Below are 19,367 nucleotides of genomic sequence, written 5' to 3' on the forward strand. Positions count from 1 at the left end.
TCTCTGCTTCCATATCCTTTGTGTATAAGAGGGTGACTGATTTTTTGGAGTTGATCTTGTATCCTGCCACATTACTAAAGCTGTTTATCAGCTGTATAAGTTCTTTGGTGGAGTTTTGGGGGTCGCTTATGTACACTATCATATCATCTGCAAATAACGAAAGTTTAACTTCTTCCTTTCCAATTCGAATCCCCTTGATCCCATTATGTTGTCTTATTGCTATTGCTAGAACTTCAAGCACTATATTGAAGAGGTATGGCGAGAGTGGACAGCCTTGCCGTGTTCCTGAGTTAAGTGGGATGGCTTTGAGTTTCTCTCCGTTTAATTTGATGTTAGCTGTCGGCTTGCTGTATATAGCTTTTATTATATTTAGGTATGACCCTTGTATCCCTAATCTCTCCAAGACTTTTAACATAAATGGATGTTGAATTTTGTCAAATGCTTTTTCAGCATCTAATGAAATGATCATATGGTTTTTTTCTTTCAGTTTATTTATATGCTGGATTACATTGATAGATTTTCGTATGTTGAACCAGCCCTGCATCTGAGGAATGAAGCCTACTTGATCATAATGGATAATTTTTCGGATGTGTTCTTGGATTCGATTTGCCAGTATTTTGTTGAGGATTTTTGCGTCGATATTCATGAGTGAGATTGGCCTGTAGTTCTCTTTCCTGGTTGAGTCTTTGAGTGGTTTTGGTATCAGAGTAATTGTGGCTTCATAAAAGGAATTTGGTAATGACCCTTCTGTTTCTATATTGTGAAATACATTAAGGAGTATAGGTATTAGGTCTTCTTGGAAGTTCTGGTAGAATTCTGCATTGAAACCATCTGTTCCTGGGCTTTTTTTGGTAGGGAGGTTTTTGATAATAGCTTCTAATTCTTCGCGACTTACAGGTCTGTTTAGATTGTTCACCTGGTCCTGGTTTAGTTTTGGTAAATGGTATTTATCTAAAAAAGCGTCCATTTCTTTTACATTTTCCAGTTTTGTGGCATACAGGCTTTTGTAGTAAGATCTAATGACTCTCTGAATTTCCTCTGTGTCTGTGGTTATGTCCCCCTTTTCATTTCTGATCTTATTAATTTGCGTGTTCTCTCTCTGTCGTTTGATTAGTTTGGATAGGGGTTTATCAATCTTGTTGATTTTCTCCAGGAACCAGCTTTTTGTTTCATTGATTCTTTGGATTGTTTTCTGTGTTTCTATTTTGTTGATTTCAGCCCTCAATTTGATTATTTCCAGTCTTCTACTCCTCCTAGGTGAGTCTGCTTCTTTTTTTTCTAGAGCTTTCAAGTGGGCTGTTAAGTCTTCAATATGTGCTTTCTCTGTTTTCTTTAGGTGGGCACTTAGTGCTATGAACTTTCCTCTCAGGACTGCTTTCATAGTGTCCCATAAGTTCGAGTATGTTGTTTATTTTCATTGAATTCAAGGAAGACTTTAATTTCTTTCTTAATTTCTTCCTTAATCCAGGTATGGTTCAGTAGTTGACTGTTCAGTTTCCATGAGTTTGTAGGCTTTTTGGGGGTAGCATTGTTGTTGAATTCTAACTTTAATCCATGGTGATCTGATAAGACACAGGTGGTTACTAATATTTTTTTGTAACTGTGTAAGTTAGCTTTGTTACCAAGTATATGGTCAATTTTCGAGAAGGTTCCATGAGCTGCAGAGAAGAAGGTATATTCTTTCCTCTTTGGGTGGAATAATCTATAGATGTCTGTTAAGTCCATTTGCTTCATTACCTCCATTAATTCTCTAATTTCTCTGTTAGGTTTCTGTCTGATTGACCTGTCCATTGGTGAGAGAGGAGTGTTGAAGTCTCCTACTATTAGTGTGTGCGGTTTGATATCTACCTTGAGTTTTAATAATGTTTCTTTTACGTACGTGGGTGCTTTTATATTAGGGGCATAGATATTCAGGATTGAGACTTCTCCTGATGAATTGTTCCCGTTATGAGTATAAAATGTCCCTCTCCATCTCTTCTGATTGATTTAAGTTTGAAGTCAACTTTGTTAGAAATTAGTATGGCCACACCTGCTTGTTTCTTAGGTCCATTTGCTTGATAAGCCTTTTCCCAGCCCTTTACTCTGAGTAGGTGCCTGTCTTTGTGGTTGAGGTGTGTTTCTTGTAGACAGCAGAATGATGGATCCTGTTTTCTTATCCAATCTCTTAGCCTGTGCCTTTTTATAGGTGAGTTGAGCCCATTGATATTAAGTGATATTAATGACCAGTGGTTGTTAACTCCGGTCACTTTTTTAGTAGTAGGGTTTGTGTGTTTTCCTTCTTTGATTTGCGCTGGTGAAGAGTCTCTAGATGTCTGAGTTATTGTGGTCATTGTTGGACTCCTTGGTTAGTGATTTTCCTTCTATTATTTTCTGTAGGGCTGGATTTGTGGCTACGTTTTGTTTAAATTTGTTTTTATCCTGGAAAATTTTGTTTTCTCCATTTATAGTGAATGAAAGTTTGGCTGGATATAGTAGTCTGGGCTTGCATCCGTGGTCTCTTAGTTTTTGGAGAACATCTATCCAGGACCTTCTGGCTTTCATGGTTTCCATAGAGAAGTCAGGTGTAAGTCTGATAGGTTTACCTTTATAAGTAACTTGGTCTTTTTCCTTTGCGGCTCTTAATATTCTTTCTTTATTCTGTATATTTTGTGTTTTGATTATTATATGGCGAGGGGATGTTTTCTTTTGATCCAGCCTATTTGGTGTTCTGTATGCTTCTTGAACCTTCATAGGTACATCTGTCTTCAGTTTGGGAAAGTTTTCTTCTATAATTTTATTAAGTATATTTTCTGTACCGTTGAGCTGCACTTCTTCTCCTTCTTCTACTCCAATTATTCTTAGGTTTGGTCTTTTTATTGTGTCCCATATTTCCTGAATGTTTTGTGATGAGAGTTTGTTGGACTTGCTGTTTTCTTTGATCAGAGTGTTTATTTTCTCTATGTTATCCTCAGAATCTGAGATTCTTTCTTCTATCTCTTGTATTCTGCTGGTTATACTTGATTCTGTAGTCTCTATTCGTTTACCTAGATTTTCCATGTCCAGCCGGCCCTCTGTTTGTGTTTTCTTCTTTGCCTCCATTTCAGTTTTCAAGTCCTTAACTGTTTCCTTTATCTGCTTGATTGTTTTTCCTTGGTTTCCTAGGGTATCATTCACTGATTTACTCAATTCCTCGAACTTTCTATTATACTTCTCATCCATTTCCATAAGGGCGTTTTATATATGCTGTTTAAGGGTGTCAATCACTTTCATGAAGTCAGTTTTTTCTACTTCTTCTTGGTTAAGGTATTCATGTCCTCCTGTTGTGGGGTCACTGGCTTCTGGTGGTTTCGTGTTGTTTTTCAGATTGTTGGGAGAATTCCTGCATTGGCGTCTGCCCATCTCTTCCTCCCAATACTCCCCTTTGGATCTTCTTTTACAGGATCAGGTCTTCTTGCCCACTGATGTACCTTCCCAGTGATGTCACTACCCAGAGATGTTTCTCCACAATGATGTTTCACTCGGTGCCCAGATCGAAACTCCGTGCTGCTTGGTTAGCTCGCGAACAAAGGGCCCACCCTGCTCGCTGGCTGAGGGCAGGCTATGGGAACAAAGGAGCTACCGGCCACCCCTTTGTCCTCCCGGGTCGGATTCGGTCCCAGCGTCCTAGCAGGCTGGGCAGGGAGGCGCTATGCCCCAAAGGAGGGAGAGAGGGAGGGAGACAGGGGGTGTGGGGATCTGGATGTAAGCTGAATGGGATAGAAATAGAGAGGCAGTTTGGGCAGTATAGCCCCTGTAGGATGGCCTGGAAGTGTGGGCGGGCTGAGGTATGTTCCCACCTGCCGCAGCACTCACTCACCACAATAATGTTTCACTTGGTGCCCAGATCGAAACTCCACGCTGCTTGGTTAGCTCGCGAACAAAGGGCCCACCCTGCTCGCTGGCTGCGGGCAGGCTATGGGAACAAAGGAGCTACCGGCCACCCCTTTGTCCTCCCGGGTCGGATTCGGTCCCAGCGTCCTAGCAGGCTGGGCAGGGAGGCGCTATGCCCCAAAGGAGGGAGAGAGGGAGGGAGACAGAGGGGGTGTGGGGATCTGGATGTAAGCTGAATGGGATAGAAATAGAGAGGCGGTTTGGGCAGTATAGCCCCTGTAGGATGGCCTGGAAGTGTGGGCGGGCTGAGGTATGTTCCCAGCTGCCGCAGCACTCACTCACCACAATGATGTTTCACTTGGTGCCCAGATCGAAACTCCGCGCTGCTTGGTTAGCTCGCGAACAAAGGGCGCTGATTGTGTTTTTATGTTGGTGTCCAAGTATCTGGGTTTTAGGAATTTGTGGATCTAGGTACTCATCTCTCAGTTTGTCTTTGTTGCATGGGTATTTTTTTGCTTGGTTTCTATTTGCTTTCTAATTTTCTGCTTTATGTGGCCTATGGTTGAGCAGGTGCTCTCATCCCAAGTTAGAGCTGGAAATCTTACAAATGGTGTCCACCCATGTTTGGGCATGAAAGGAAAGGAGACCGTAGAGAATTTGGAGATAGTGTTGATGGGGACTGAGAGACTGAGGAAGGTCAGTTGGAAGGTGGCCTACATAGACTTCTTGCAGATAGTTGAAGTTCAAGGCTACAACAAAGAGAAGAGGAGGGAAGTGGGATTGGGGATAGTGTTGTGGGATTATTAAAAGAATGGAGGAGGTGCACAGATAAACCCATGTGAATTTCTGGTGACTTTCATATGTTCTGGTCCAGCAGAGAGTCTTTACCTCTGTTTTCCTACCTGTTTTTTTTTGGCTGATGTGGCCTGCACTTGAGCAGAGGCTATGCATCTGACATAGGTGTGGGTACATGGTTTTGGGGGTAGCAGCTGTAGGGTTGCTGAAAGATCATTTCTGTGGGAATGTAGGGAGTGTGGAAATTTCATGGGTTTGTGGTCTGCCTATCTGTTCTCACTGGTGTGACATACACATGAGTCTGCCTAAGATGGGAGGTGTAACACAGTCACATTCCTGTTTTTATGAATGGGAATATGCCCTGTGCCATTATATGTTGTAAATCTTTATTTTTTTATTTTACAACATGTGACAGTCAAGAGATTGTCTAAAATGTCAGAAGAGACTTTGGACATTTGTGATGTTTGGGCTGCTACAGATTATAAGGATCATTGAACTTACACTAAATGCATTTTATTTTTATTTGTATTTATTCTTCTCTCATTCTATATATCCTGATTCAATTCTCACCCTCCTCTACTCATTCCAGTTCCTCCCCCACCAAATCCCATTGTCCCAGCTCCACTGCTTCCTTTTTCCTTCAAAAAAAAAAAAAAAGAGCGGACCTCCCAGGGAAATCAACAAAATAAATCATACCAAGGTGCAATAAGACTAGGCACAGACTCTTATTTCAAGGCTAGACAAGGCCAATGCAATAGAAGGAAAAGGGTCCTAAGAACAGACAAAAGAGTCAGAGATGCCATGACTCCTACAGTTAGGAGTTTCACAAACACCCCAAGCTAAACTATAGCATGTATGCAGAGGACCTGGCACAGAGCCATGAAGACTCTATGATTGCTACATCAGTTTTCTTTGAGCCACTATATGCCCTATGTAGTTGATTGTGTGGGACATGTTCTCCTGATTTCCTCAACCACTGAATGCTACAATCCTCACTCCCTCCTTCTACAAGATCAATACAGCTCAAGCTTATGTTTGGGTAAGGATCTCTGATGGGCTTCCATCAGCCCCTGGATGAAGCCTCTTAATAACAAGTAGGCCAGGTATCAACCTATGATTATAGCAAGAAATAGTTAAGAATCATTTTATTGATATCATTTCTTGGTCAGCTGTTATTTGGTTCTACCCCTGTTCTCTGAGCCATTCAAGTTCTGGTTCCTGGCCATCTAGGCAATGTCAGTTATGGGTTTCCTCTCACAGTATGAGCTTCAAGTTAGACCAGTCATCTATTGGCCATTAAGAAATCTCAGAGTCACCAGTGCCCCAGCATATCTTGCAGGTGGTACAAGTGGGTTGAATATTTTGTGGCTGGCTTGGTGTCCCAGTCCCACTGGGAGCTTTATGTGGTTACAGAAGATGGCTAGTTCAACCTCCATATTCTTGATTACTAGGAACAGTCACTAGGGTCACCTTTATAGTTTCCAGAATGTTTTCACTACAGTTTCCACATCCCCTGTTAAAATCTCCTCTATTCCCATCATCTTTCCCTGTCTTCTCCCCATCTCTCCCTTCCTTGCTCACCTGATCCTTCCTCTTCCCATCCCCCCTGCCTCCAGTATACCTACAAGATCTGTTCTATTTCTGCCTACAAGGGAGATCCATGCATCTCCCCTAGAGCTGTTGTTACTTAGCCTCTCTGTGTCTGTGGATTGTACTGCGATTAACTGTGATTACTGTGATTATACTTTACTTAACTGCTAATATTCACCTATAAGTGAGTAAATATCATATTTTTCTATGTGATTCTGGGTTTCCTCACCTAGGATATTAAAGAATTCAAGAAACTAGACAACAACAAAGCAAATAATCCAACTATAATGGGGAACACCTCTAAACAGAATTCTCAGTAAAAGAATCTAAAGTGACTGAGAAACACTTGAAGACATGTTCAACATCTTTAACCATCAGGAAAATGAATATCAAAACTACTTTGAGATTTTATTTTACACCTGTTCGATTTGTTAAGCTCCATAAATTAAGGGGCAGCTAATGCTGGCAAGGACATGTAGCAAGGGGATTCATTGTACAAGTGCAAACCTGTACAGCCAATGTGGAAATCAACATGCAGTCCTCAGGAAGTTGTGAGTAAATTCACCTCAAGACCCAGCTATACCACTCTTGGACATAAGATCCTACCACAAGGACATTTGCTCAACTGTGTTCAGAGTGGTGTGGTTCATAAAAGCCATAGACTGCTGTATCTGGGAGAGATTGTGTTGATGATTGACGTGGGAAGGCTCCTCCAATGAGGGTGGCAATATCCCTAAGAAAGTGGGCTTGGGCTTCAAAAGGGAGCTATCTTAGCATGAATGAAGAGTGACTGACTAGGCAAGAGCGAAAGTCAGGAAAAAATCTTTGTCCATGGATTTTTGCATTCAACTATTAACTTGATTTTCTATCCTAAGCTCTGAAAATGATGAAGTCATATTACCCCACTCATTGTCTGAGCTGGTTTTGGTTAGAGGATTTAATCAGAGCAACATAAATGCAAGTTAGGACAAAGAAATGGAAAACCAAAAGTAATATTGTTACTAGGCAGAACCTGGGAATGATGCCTCTTGAAAGTGTGTAGAAGATATCTAGACTTTAGGTGGTGAAAAAAATATAGAAAGTAGTACACAGAACTAAATTGGCTGTTCTTATAGGACCAGGAAGACAGAAATGTTAAGAAGAATGCCAGAAAGTAGAGACTGAGATCATAGGATTTCAGTTGGAAATTATAGACTCCATAACAGATTAAGTTAGAGGTCATTTGTGTGATATTTTGGCTCCAAAATCTTTCTATTACCTGGAAATTTAGTAAAGCACAATTTAAAAAAATGGGCTGATTCCTTAAATAAAATATTGGATCTGTTGGATGGTTATTACTGATGATTCATTCAGGTCTACAGTAAAAAGAAAACACGTGGGGCTGAAATAAATGAAAATGAAAAGGTAGTTCAGGATGGCAACCAATTACTGAAAGAAGCAGGGATTTTCAAGGATTTATTACTATTATAGATAGGCCCTTGCCATGGAATGGAAGTCTAGCAAGGTGCTCCAGGAGTAAGACTCCATCCACATAAATCTTCAATTTATGTAAGGAGTAAGCAAAGTGATTCCTAATCCCAGGAAGCAATTTCATACAAAATCTGCTACGCCTGTGGTCCAAGTGTGTTAGTGTCTGTCAATTAAGAAGTTAAGCTTTTCAGTACCACTCATCATGTGCTGGTCCTGGAAACAAGAAAGAATCAAAATTTAGGGTACTGGGTTTTTAGTTTGTGGTTACAATTCAGCATTGTTACTGGCATCCATGTTTGGCAGAGACAGAAACCCAGTGAAGAGATTGTGAGAGTTCATACCATGAAGCTATGAGGACAAAACCTGTTGTTTTTGTTTTTACTCTTTTGGAAGTCTGCCACCCAGCTCTCAAAAAGTGACATACACTGAGGCTTATTATTATTATTATAATTATTATTATAAATTTCTGGTCTTAGGTTGTCTTATTTCTAGCCAGCGTTTCTAAACTAATTGTCCCATCTACCTTTTGCCTCTGGGTTTTTATCTTTCTCTATTCTGTATAAATTTTATTTACTTCTTATTCTGTGGCTTGCTGTGCATCTGAGTCGCTGGCCCATGCTTTTCTCCCCTTTTCTTGGTCATCCTTCCTTTTTTTCCTCCAAGATTTCTCCTCCTGTTTATTCTTTCTGCTTGCCAGCCCTACTTATACTTTTCTACCAAGCTACTGACTGTTCATTAGGCCAAATAGGTATTTTAGACCAGCCCAGTATCATAGCTTCACAGAATTATACACATGCAACATAAAAGAATGCAACACATATTTGTATCATTGAAACAATTGTTTCACAACATAAACAAATATAACACATCTTACAATAATATTCCACAACAGCCAGGGTTGTATTTTGATACAGCCTAGGTTGCATTTTGATACCACAAGATATTGAGATGCCTAAACTATAAAACATCTTCTGTGGAGAACTAGCTGAATATAGGGAGTGAAATTAACCACAGAGATATATGAAAAGATGCAGGGCTGGGTGGTAGTGGTACATGCCTTTAATCCCAGCACTCGGGAGGCAGAGCAGGTAGATCTCTATGAGTTTGAGGTCAGCCTGGTCTACAAGAGCTAGTTCCAGGACAGGCTCTAAAGCTACAGGAAAACCCTGTCTCAAAAAAACAAAAAAAAAATGAAAAATAGATGCAGGGATAGGGCCGTCTAAGCCCTTTGAAACTGAAGCCTTGTGTATCTGAGACAGAGCTACAGGATTTGATATTTGTCCTGCTCTGCTTCAGTCCTGCCTTGGTTCAATCTTCTCTCACTATGTCTCCATTTCTCTATTTTGGAATGTAAATAGTATTCTATATTCTATACCATTGTATGTTGGAAAGATGTAACTTGTTTTCTGATTTTTACAAGATGTTATTTGCTGTGGGACACTGGTCTTGTACCTTGCAAAGATTTGTCACTTGTATTAGTTTAATAAAATGCTGATTACCAGTAACCAGGCAGGAAGGATATGTGGGGTGACGAGAACAGGTGAATTCTGGGAAGAGGAAAGGCTGAGTCTGCAGTCATCACCCAGACATAGAGGAAACAAGATGAGAATGCCTCACTGATAAAAGGTACCAAACCATGTGGCTAACCATGTAAGATGTGAGAATTAGTTAATAAAAAGCCTGAGCTAATAGGCCAACCAGTTTATAATTAATGTAGACCTCTGTGTGTTTCTTTGGGATTGAATGACTGGGACCAGGTGGGACAGAAACCTCTGTCCACAAGTCACTGTCAAGTGATTGTTTTGAGCATCAGAAGAGACTTTTAACATTTGAAAAGTGTAGGGGCTATTGCAGACTATGAGTATCATTGAAATGACTAAATTAATTTTCTTCTTGGATGACTATAAGCCTCTAGTGACCCAGGATAGAATTTAATTGATTGAATGAAAACCTCCCAGATAAGAAGATGTATTTTAACATGTGCCTCTTCTTGGTAACTTTCATTTGATTGCTTGTGAAATTATTAGTAGGAGGAGCCTCTCTGGATGGAATCTTTCATTGGGGCTGTGATATGATGTAGTAAAGAGGGCTACTTGTTTGTTCCCAGCTGCTCAGCCCTGAAATAATCAAACAGAAACTGTATTAATTAAATCACTGCTTGGCCTTTTAGCTTTAGCTTCTTATTTAAGGCTAACTCTTACATTTTAATTTAACCCATTTCTATTAATCTGTATAGCACTATGTGGCTGTGGTTTACCAGCTAAAGTTCCCAGAATCTGTCTCTGGCAAGGCTACATAACTTCTTTCTGACTCCGCATTCTTCCTCCCAGCATTCAGTTTAGTTACCCCCCCCCACCTAAGTTCTGCCCTATAGCTCTGCTATAGGTCCAAAACAGTTCCCTTATTAAACAATGATAATCACAGCATAGAGAGAGGAATTCCATATCACCTCCCAATTCTTCAACTCCATCAGAGACTCCAGAAGGATATAATATTACCTAGGTAAACAGGAAGTATATTGTAAGCAACTTCCAAAACTCTAGAAATGACAAAGACATCTTGTTGCCTGTAGTCACCCAAAGTTCTTCTGTGTTGTTGGGGGCATCCAATCTTCAGCTCACAGGTCCATACTATCAAGCAGACTTTTTCATAAAGTAGGAAATTTGAAGACCTGTTCTGCCTTGCAATGGAAAAGTCCATCAGTTGCCTTCTTCTGTGTCCTGCAGAATGTCTGGCAGATGCTTTCATGAATCAGGAACCCTGTGAGTCCTGCATGTCTAGTTCATCAAGCAGTCCATCCTAGAGCAGTTTCTTGCCCCAATGGCTAACAAACTCCATAAGGAGCCTCTTCGATGCTGATTATCCTCTTGAAGTAGATTGGTGCTGCCAGGAGCAGATGTGTCTCATTGTCATGAAAAGTCTTAAGCTCTTAAAACATTTTAAAGGTCATATTCTGAAAGTCTCTGTAAGATTTGAAGAATCCCTATCTATCTGAAATACATTTCTATACATCGAGAAAATCTAACTAATATGCTACTATTACTATTATAGATGACTCTCTATTTACCTATATTTTAATTATACATTACATTTTTAAATGAGCTAGACAAACACAATGCCTTAATCAAGAGCAGAAATGCATATAATAAAATTGACCTTAAATTAGTATCAATAAACCAAGATCCATACCAATGCAAATCTCTATAGCATATTCCCTTTTAAATGTAAACAAACATTTATGAACAGTATTTGGGAATATGGGCATAGTTCTCTCCAAACTGCTTCCTGCTCTTTATTTGGTGAAGTAATTTTTGGGTGTGTTCATAGTGACCTTTTGGGTGGTCTTGCTTCATCAAACCACATTAGTCTGGAGGGATTCCACAGGTTCTCATCCTTTGTGGAAAAAAAAGGAGAACCTCTTTTGCAAAGCAACAAATCCTTAGACCCAAATCCTGAAGACATGATACCTTTAAAATATATATGTTGGTTACTTAGCTCCTTTACAGCCAAAAAAATTAAAGAAAACACAATAATATACATAATCCAGAGACTCTGTATATAGTCCATGTTTATGTGGCTTATTATTTTATTCTATTACTTTTTAATATTTATTTTATTATATTTACTCCTTTAATTTATGATTGTCTATATTCTGTTTCTTTAAAGACTTTGTTTCATTTTTATAAACCATTTACTTCTTTTTATAACTTTCTATATTTTTCTTCTCTCTCCCAAGCCTATGTACATTTTTTAAACACACCATGTCTCATTTAGAGGTCTTTTATGTATGAATCTGTCCTATTGTGTGTCTGTAATTCTTTACTGTTTAGGAGCACTTCTTAAAATGCTAAGCACTTTGGAACTTAAGCTGTGCCATTGGTAGAGTAAATACGGCCTGCCTGCTCACTCCACCCAGTCCAACATGGCAGAGGCATGCTTGCTGCCTCTGAGAGCCATGTACATTGCCCCATTTTCAGGCATATAGGGGATCTAAGTTGCCAGTAGCAATCTGCTCACAGATCCCATAGCTGGTCCTCCAGAAAGTCAGAGTTCATGGTGGCCGCACAGTCCAGAAAGCCGGCATTTCAAAATGGTGCAGGTTTTTTCCTGCTATCTCTAAATCAGAAAAAACTCTCTTAAAGGAACCGCAGCATGTCACTAGTAAGAAAACCCCATTTGGGGAAATAAATGTGGCTAAACTTTATTTTTTTAGTGTCTAGAATCCTTTTCCAAGCCCTCTAAGATTTTAAGTAGATTTTAGTTGGCCACACAAGCACCAGTTTGTTGTGGGAAGCCACTTGTTAGTTCCCAACTGCTCAGCCCTGAAATAATCACACAGAAACTGTATTAATAAATCACTGCTTTGCCCATTAGCTCTAGCTTCTTACTGGCTAACAGTTACATATTAATTTAACCAATTTCTATTAATCTGTTTATTGCTATGTGACTGTGGCTTACGTAAAGATCTCAGCATCTGTCTCTGGAGGGGCTCCATGTCTTCTCTCTGACTCCACCTTCTTTCTCCTAGCATTCAGTTTCGTTTTCCCCACCTAGCTAAGTTCTTTCCCATAGCTCTGCTTAAGCCCAAAGCAGTTCCTGTATTAACCAATGATAATCACAGCATACAGAAGGGAATCCCACAATATGAGTTTCTGTAGCCTCAACCCATTTCCTGTTCTTTGTGCCTACCATGTTGTGGTTGAAACTAATCAGTCAGCTTTCTTCTTTTGCTGTCATAACTTCCCCACCATCATAAATTCTAACATTAAATCACACAAGATTCAGTAGAATTAGTGCCTAGGTGGTTTAATAGCCCACTGTTTTCATTTTTGTTAGTTTATTTTTGGAGACAAGGTTTGTCTTTGTAGCCCTAGCTGTCCTGAAAGTAGCTCTATATACCAGGCTGGCTTCAAACTCAGAGATCTTTTGACTCTGACTCCCAAGTGCTGGGATTAAAAGTGGGCCAGCATTCCTGGCTTTTTTTTTTAATATTGTTGTATGATGGTTCCTATCAAGCGTATGCTATTGTACTGAGTTTCACCCATATCTTGAATTTTAAAATTTGTCAGAAGGTTTCATTATGTTTCCCAGAATGGCATGTATTCATGACATTAATACTGCCTGTGCCTTCTGAGTCATTGGATTGCAGGTGCATAAACTTCTTCCTGCCTGTTTTGTTTGTTTTGAATTTTTATTTTAAAAAGAATATTTTTGTAGTAGGAGGAGGGTGGCCCTTTGTTCCCTTCTTGGTGACGAAGATGGGATTGCTTGTCGTCCTGGCTAGCTTACACCCAAAATAATCACACAGAAGCTGTATTAATTTAAACACTACCTGGTTCATTATCTGTAGCCTCTTATTGGCTAACTCTCATATATTGATTTAACCCATTTCTAGTAATCTGGATATCACCACAAGGTTGTGGCTTACCCGGAAATATGCAGCATGTCTGATATTGGCACCTCCATGGTGGTACTCTGACTCTGCCTTCTTCCTTCCAGAATTCAATCCTGTCTACTCTGCCTACCTCTACGTATTTTACCTGTATGCATGGATATGCACCATGTGAGTACCTGGTCTTTACATTGATCAAAAGATGGTATTAGAAACCCTATGCTGGGAACAATGCATAGTTATGATCCCCCATGTAAGTCCTTGAGCCCACCTGTATGCAAGACCAGGAGGACTATTTACTGTTGATCTATCTTTCCTGCTCTGTGTTGATTATTTATAATCAGCATATTAATTGCTATTGTTTTCATTTGTCAATTTGTAACTTTAAACACACAGTGCTTTTAGTAAAATGTTATTTACATTGCAGTTAAAATTGGGACACTTCAGGTTTCTGGTAGATGAATAAAGAGTTCAAGTGAATGCATAACTCTTTGTAGAAACTTCAGCAAAACCTATGAGTTATTTCTTTTATATTTGTTTGATATTTTTCATGTGAAACAGATATTTAATATGTATTTCTTGCTGTCCTAGAAGTTATTGCATAGACTAGGCTGGTATTCAACTCAGAGGAAGATAGATATACATGCCTCTGCCTTCTGAGTACAAGGATTAGAGGTATGATTCAATACATCTGGCTTTTTCATCTTATTTTTCTTTTTGTAGGTAGGAATTAATCTTTCATACAGTTTCTCTTATCTGTACTCTGTACTCTTGATCTGTTTACATATCTTTCATTGTTGGTTAGTAGGCATTTCTCTTGTATGGTGTTATCCCATTCAAAGGGTCAGAAATGACAGAGGTGAGCCTCCTATTCATTTTGCTTCTAAAGTGACTTGGTGATTAAATTATGATGTCTGTGTCATGGAATAAGTATGGGGAGCACCAGAATTATATGACTATATTGTCAAAGAAGTATACATTTACAGTGTTGTCAGAATCATGCTTTTGGTTGTACACATGTATGGCATATTTTAGAATACAGTGACCTATGATGATGTGCATGTCGACTTCAATTGGGAAGAATGGACTTTGCTGGATCCTTCCCAGAAGAATCTCTACAAAGATGTGATGGTGGAGACCTACAGAAACCTCACTACTATAGGTAGGGCTGAATTATCTTTCATGTTTCAAATAAGGGGACAACTGTCCATTGGTTAATGGTGCTCTTTTGTAATGTGATTGAGAAAGAAGAATGGGGTAAATAAATCAGGCATGGTTGTAAGGTTTGCTACAAATGGTAGCTAAATTTTTTTTACAATTTTTAATGTCTGGCACTATATTTTAGGATACAGTTGGGAAGACCATAATGTTGAAGAGCATTGTCAAAGTTCTAGAAGACATGAAAGGTAATTTTCATTTATAAATATACAAATATACCTCTGAAGAATTGTAATACATCCTATATGTTTTAAACAAAAGCAGCAGTGTATATAATAACATGCATTGATAATTATTAAATTCTCACAAAATCATATACCTTAATTTCAGATAGGTGAACTGCATTTGCAAGTCATTATTTTAAAAAAGAAGTCAAGGAAACAATGTCTTAACTTGTATTACCATTTGAATCATAATACAATGAGAACTATACTGTAAAGTTGTCTGTTTATTTCATATTATTCATATTATAAAAGATATACATGTTGAAAAGATGTTAAGTATATCTCTAAAACTCTCTATTACACTAATATTCCATAGAAAAGGTAGTTTAACCCATATACTTGTGACTGTGTTAAGTTTAGTGAGGGGGCAGTTAGAGTCATGAATCAAGGGGCAGCTGTTGTAGAGAGGCCTTAATCCAGATGCCACAAGTCTATGAGGACATAAAGTGTTAACTCAATGTGGAAATCTTGTATTTGTTATTCTTCCTTTACTAGGTATATCATATGTTACTCTGGATAGAAGCCACATGAGCATAGGGATGTGAAAAGATATAGCATACCTCTCTCTCAGAACAAACAGAAGATATGTAGCAGTCTCCATGTTGAGTATACTTGTTGAATTTGATATAAAAGTATACAAGTAATTAGTTTTATAGCCTCATTGTTAATATATCAACAATCTCACATTTCAGAAAAGCACCATGAGTACTAGGACTGTATAAATGTTTCTCTTTGTCCTAGTTTACTTAGCAAATGTAGTATCACTCACAGTAGAGGACACATTATGAATGCAATAAGAGTGGTAAAGCTCTGAGTTTTTTCAGTTCTCTTCAAATACACGAAAATTCTCATGTAGAAAAAAGATTCTGTAAATGTGAATCATGTATCTTTAAAGATGAAAAGCAAGCCTTAATAATGGGGAAAAACAAAATTGTAAACATGGTAATAAAACATTAACATATAATTCCTCTTTAAAATAGGACTAAATTATAAAATTAATTCATACAGATAAAAAATTTCAACAATGTATTAAATGTAGTAATGCTTTCACATGTACCATTATCATTGTAGGCATGAAAAAAGTCAAATTAGAGAGAAAACTTCTGCATATACTCAATGTATTAAAGCCATTACATGTGACAGTCATCTTCACATGCCTGAAAAAACACCTACTAGATTAAAACCCTATAAAGGAAATGAGTGTGGTCAAGCCTTTTCACATCACAGTCATCTTCAAATGCATAAAAAGACATACACTGGAAAGAAACCCTATGAATGTAATCAGTGTGGTAAGGCCTTTGCACGTCACAGTGATCTTCAAAGTCATGAAAGAACGCATACTGGAGAGAAACCCTATGAATGTAATCAGTGTGGTAAAGCCTTTGCATCTCACAGTAACTTCCGAAAGCATAAAAGAACCCATACTGGAGGGAAACCCTATGAATGTAACCAGTGTGGTAAAGCCTTTGCATGTCACAGTCATCTACAAAGGTATGAAAGAACCCATATTGGAGAGAAACATTGTGTATGTAATTAGTGTGGTAAAGGCTTTGTTTATCATAGTCATCTTCAAAGACATACTAACACATACTGGAGAAAAACCCTATGAATGTAATGAGTGTGGTAAAGCCTTTGTACGTCACAGTACTCTTCAAATGCATAAAATATCACACTGGGGATAAACTCTATGAATGTAATCAGTGTGATAAAGCATTTGCATGTATGAATAATCTAAATCATGAGAAAAAATCATACTGCAGAGAAACCCTATAAATGTATTCAGTGTGGTAAAATTTGTGCTTTATATAGGAGTAAAATTTTTGTGTGCAGCTTTCTTTTAAAATCTTTGCATATTACAGTAGACATTGACTACCTGAAATAAAAAAGAGGACCTCTTATTAAACAGTATTTGGTCAGATCTTTAGCCAAAACATTTATAATCAGCTACATAGTGATTTGGTATTCCCCTCTGTATGCTGTGAATATATTTCGTTGCCTTTGTTTAATAAAAATATCTGCTTTGGGTCTATGGCAGGGCAGAATAGAGCAAGGCAGGAATTCCAAGCAGAGATAAAGGAGAAAAGAAAGTGGAGTCAGACTCCATGTATCTGGAGTCTGGAGAAAGATGCCCTGGAATCTTACTGGTAAATCACTAGTCTTGTGGTAAAATACAAAATAATAGGAATGGGTTAATATAAGATGTCAGAATTAGTTAATAAGAATTCTAAGCTAGCTGGGCGGAGGTGGTGCATGCCTTTAATCCCAGCACTAGGGAGGCAGAGACAGGCGGATCTCTGTGAGTTTGAGGTCAGCCTGGTCTACAAGAGCTAGTTCCAAGACAGGCTCCAAAGCCACAGAGAAACCCTGTCTCAAAAACCAAAAAAAAAAAAAAAAAAAAAAAAAAAAGAAATCTAAGCTAATAGGCCAAGCAGTGTTTTAATTAATATAGTTTCTGTGTAATTATTTTGGGTCCAGGCAGCCAGGAATGAACAAGGATCTTCTGCCTACAACACAGAGCTATTTCTTCTGTAGAAATAAATTTGACAGTGTTAACAATCTTTTCAAGCATTATGATGTCATTTTATACTGTTTGTATTTACAAACTCATGGTAAAATGAATTTATGAATTTATGAAGTCCTATGTGTAGGGTAAATGGGCCAGCCAAAGAAACACATCCTGACTCTGAAATCAGAGCCAGTGAAATACATAATTTTGACTCTGAAACTGAAGACAAAGAAATACATCCTGACTCTAAAACCAAGACAAGGAAATACACTTTGTTTCTGAATCCAGAGCCAATGAAAGAAACACCTGACCCTGAAATCAGACTTAAAAGACTATGAAAGGCAAGTGACAGAACACACTTTGACCCTAAAACAAAAGCCAAAGAAACACACTCTACCCTTGACCAACTGAGCACAAAACCAGCTAATCCTTAAGCTCAAGATCTACCAACCCCTGAACATGAAATCCAGCCAATCTCTGCATTGTTCAAGATCAGGGATTGACATCTAACCAATTCCCACCCTGAGAACCTTCTCCCTGGGAATACTCTGTGACTAAGAAGTCCTATATAAGTTCTGTACTTGTTCAGTTGGCTTCTGCCCTGGCAGAGACAGCCCCTCTCCTGGATTCTTCCCTTCCAAATAAATTTCTTGAATGAGTTTTGGGTGAAGACCTTCACTGTAGTGGTAAGAAACTTTGTTGTGGATTGGAACAGAGAAGCTTTGGTCACCTCTGCTGGCAAACTCCCTTAAAGGAGCAGTGCAGAAGTAGCAACTCTTCACCAGAGACTGCAACATTTCTGCAAGTTTCCCATTAACTCCAGTGAAGCAGAGAAGTAACAATTTGGGCTGACGCTGAGAAAAAAAAATTGGCATCTCTGTTAGGAAACTCCCTAGTGGAGTGGAACAGAGAAGCATTGGGCACCTCTGCTGGGAAACTCCCTTAGGGAAGTGGAACAGAACAGCCATGGACATGTCTGTTTGAAGCGCTCTTAGCAGAATGAAGCAGGGCCCAGCTGTGATGGCTCTTTTGGAGAGGAGCAGTATTTCTACATCCTGCATGGAGAACATCTCCCACTAGAACACAGCCTCACACATAGCCGGACTTCCCAATAGCCAGTATTTGTCAGGGACCATCTTTGACAAGTATATCTGTTACCAGGGTAGGGGTATGGGGATTAGAAAAATAAGTAAAGAGAATGAAGACACAAGTGAAAATAATAAAGCAGAAGCATAGGATAGTACTGGCAGGGAGTTCCAGTGAATACTGTAAATTTGCCTGCGTTTAATTTCCCATTATGTTTATACCCCAATACAACGGGGGGAAGAAGACAAAAGACTGCTTTAACACCTTGCCAAGGACAACTAGAACAGTTACTTGCTTCAATACTTTGATCCATCAAGTCCTTGATTATTGAGAAAAACATTCTGTTATTCAGGCAGTGAACCGACCCTAGACCAAGGATCCTAAAGGCAGTCATTCCTTAGGCCAAACATCTTAATTCAAAAGAAGGAGCAGAAGTATGTTTGAATTCTCTCACTTTTGCTCAAGGGGGAGTGGATTTATCTGCCTGGGCCCTCTTAAAGTCCAAAACACAAAACAACCACACCTTAGGTCAGGGTGTGTAGCCACACCTGTTAACAACTTTGCCACCCTGAAACTCTGACCTTCAGACAAGATGGAAATAGGCTCATGGTTTGGGGCCTCTACAAGGATACCTTTTCTTGTCATAGCTGTAGGTATCCAGTACACTTTCCTTTCACAGCTGTAGGTATGGCCTGACTTCTAACAATCAGGCTACCATTTTCTTCAGAGCCCTAGGTATCAGGCTACCTTCCCTCCACAGCTTCAGTTATAGCCAGACTTCTCAACAGTCAGGATTCCTTTCTCCTTATAGCTGTAGGTATCCAGTATACTTTCCCTTCACAGCTCTAGGTATGTCCTGACAGGACAGTGAGGGTACTTTTCTCTTTAGAGCTATAACTATTCAGAATACCTTTTCTCCACAGTTTCAGGCATAGCCTGACTTAATAACAGTCAGGGTAGCTTTCCTATCAGCTGTAGATATCCAGGATTGTAATTTGAGACTGTTCAGGAAGTTTCTGGAGCCATCTAGACCCAAATAGTCACACAGAAAATATATTAGTTACAACACTGTTTGGTCTGTTAGCTCAAGATTCTTATTGACTAATTCTTACATCTTAAATTAACCCATTTCTATTAATCTCACCACAGGCTGTGGCTTATCAGTAATGTTCTGTTCTGGCATCTTTCTGCTTGAACAACTACATCTCTTTTACTCCACCTATTCTCTCTCTCTCTC

General features: G+C 39.0%; 1 protein-coding gene across 1 annotated transcript in view; it reads left to right on the plus strand.

Moving 5' to 3' along the window:
* The window catches only part of LOC121444075 (zinc finger protein 120-like), a 38,547-nt gene extending 20,664 nt beyond the window's left edge, over positions 1-17,883 (plus strand). Inside the window, exons 2-5 of the mRNA XM_041645833.1 lie at positions 14,132-14,258; positions 14,442-14,502; positions 15,610-15,777; positions 17,799-17,883. Coding sequence (XP_041501767.1) covers positions 14,132-14,258; positions 14,442-14,502; positions 15,610-15,777; positions 17,799-17,883 — 441 coding nt within the window. The remainder of the gene's footprint in view (positions 1-14,131; positions 14,259-14,441; positions 14,503-15,609; positions 15,778-17,798) is intronic.
* The last annotated feature ends 1,484 nt before the right edge of the window (positions 17,884-19,367 follow it).

This window comes from Microtus oregoni, unplaced genomic scaffold (assembly GCF_018167655.1).
Source record: "Microtus oregoni isolate MIOR12 unplaced genomic scaffold, Mior012 000117F_ref0000505, whole genome shotgun sequence".
NCBI classification, from domain to species: domain Eukaryota; kingdom Metazoa; phylum Chordata; class Mammalia; order Rodentia; family Cricetidae; genus Microtus; species Microtus oregoni.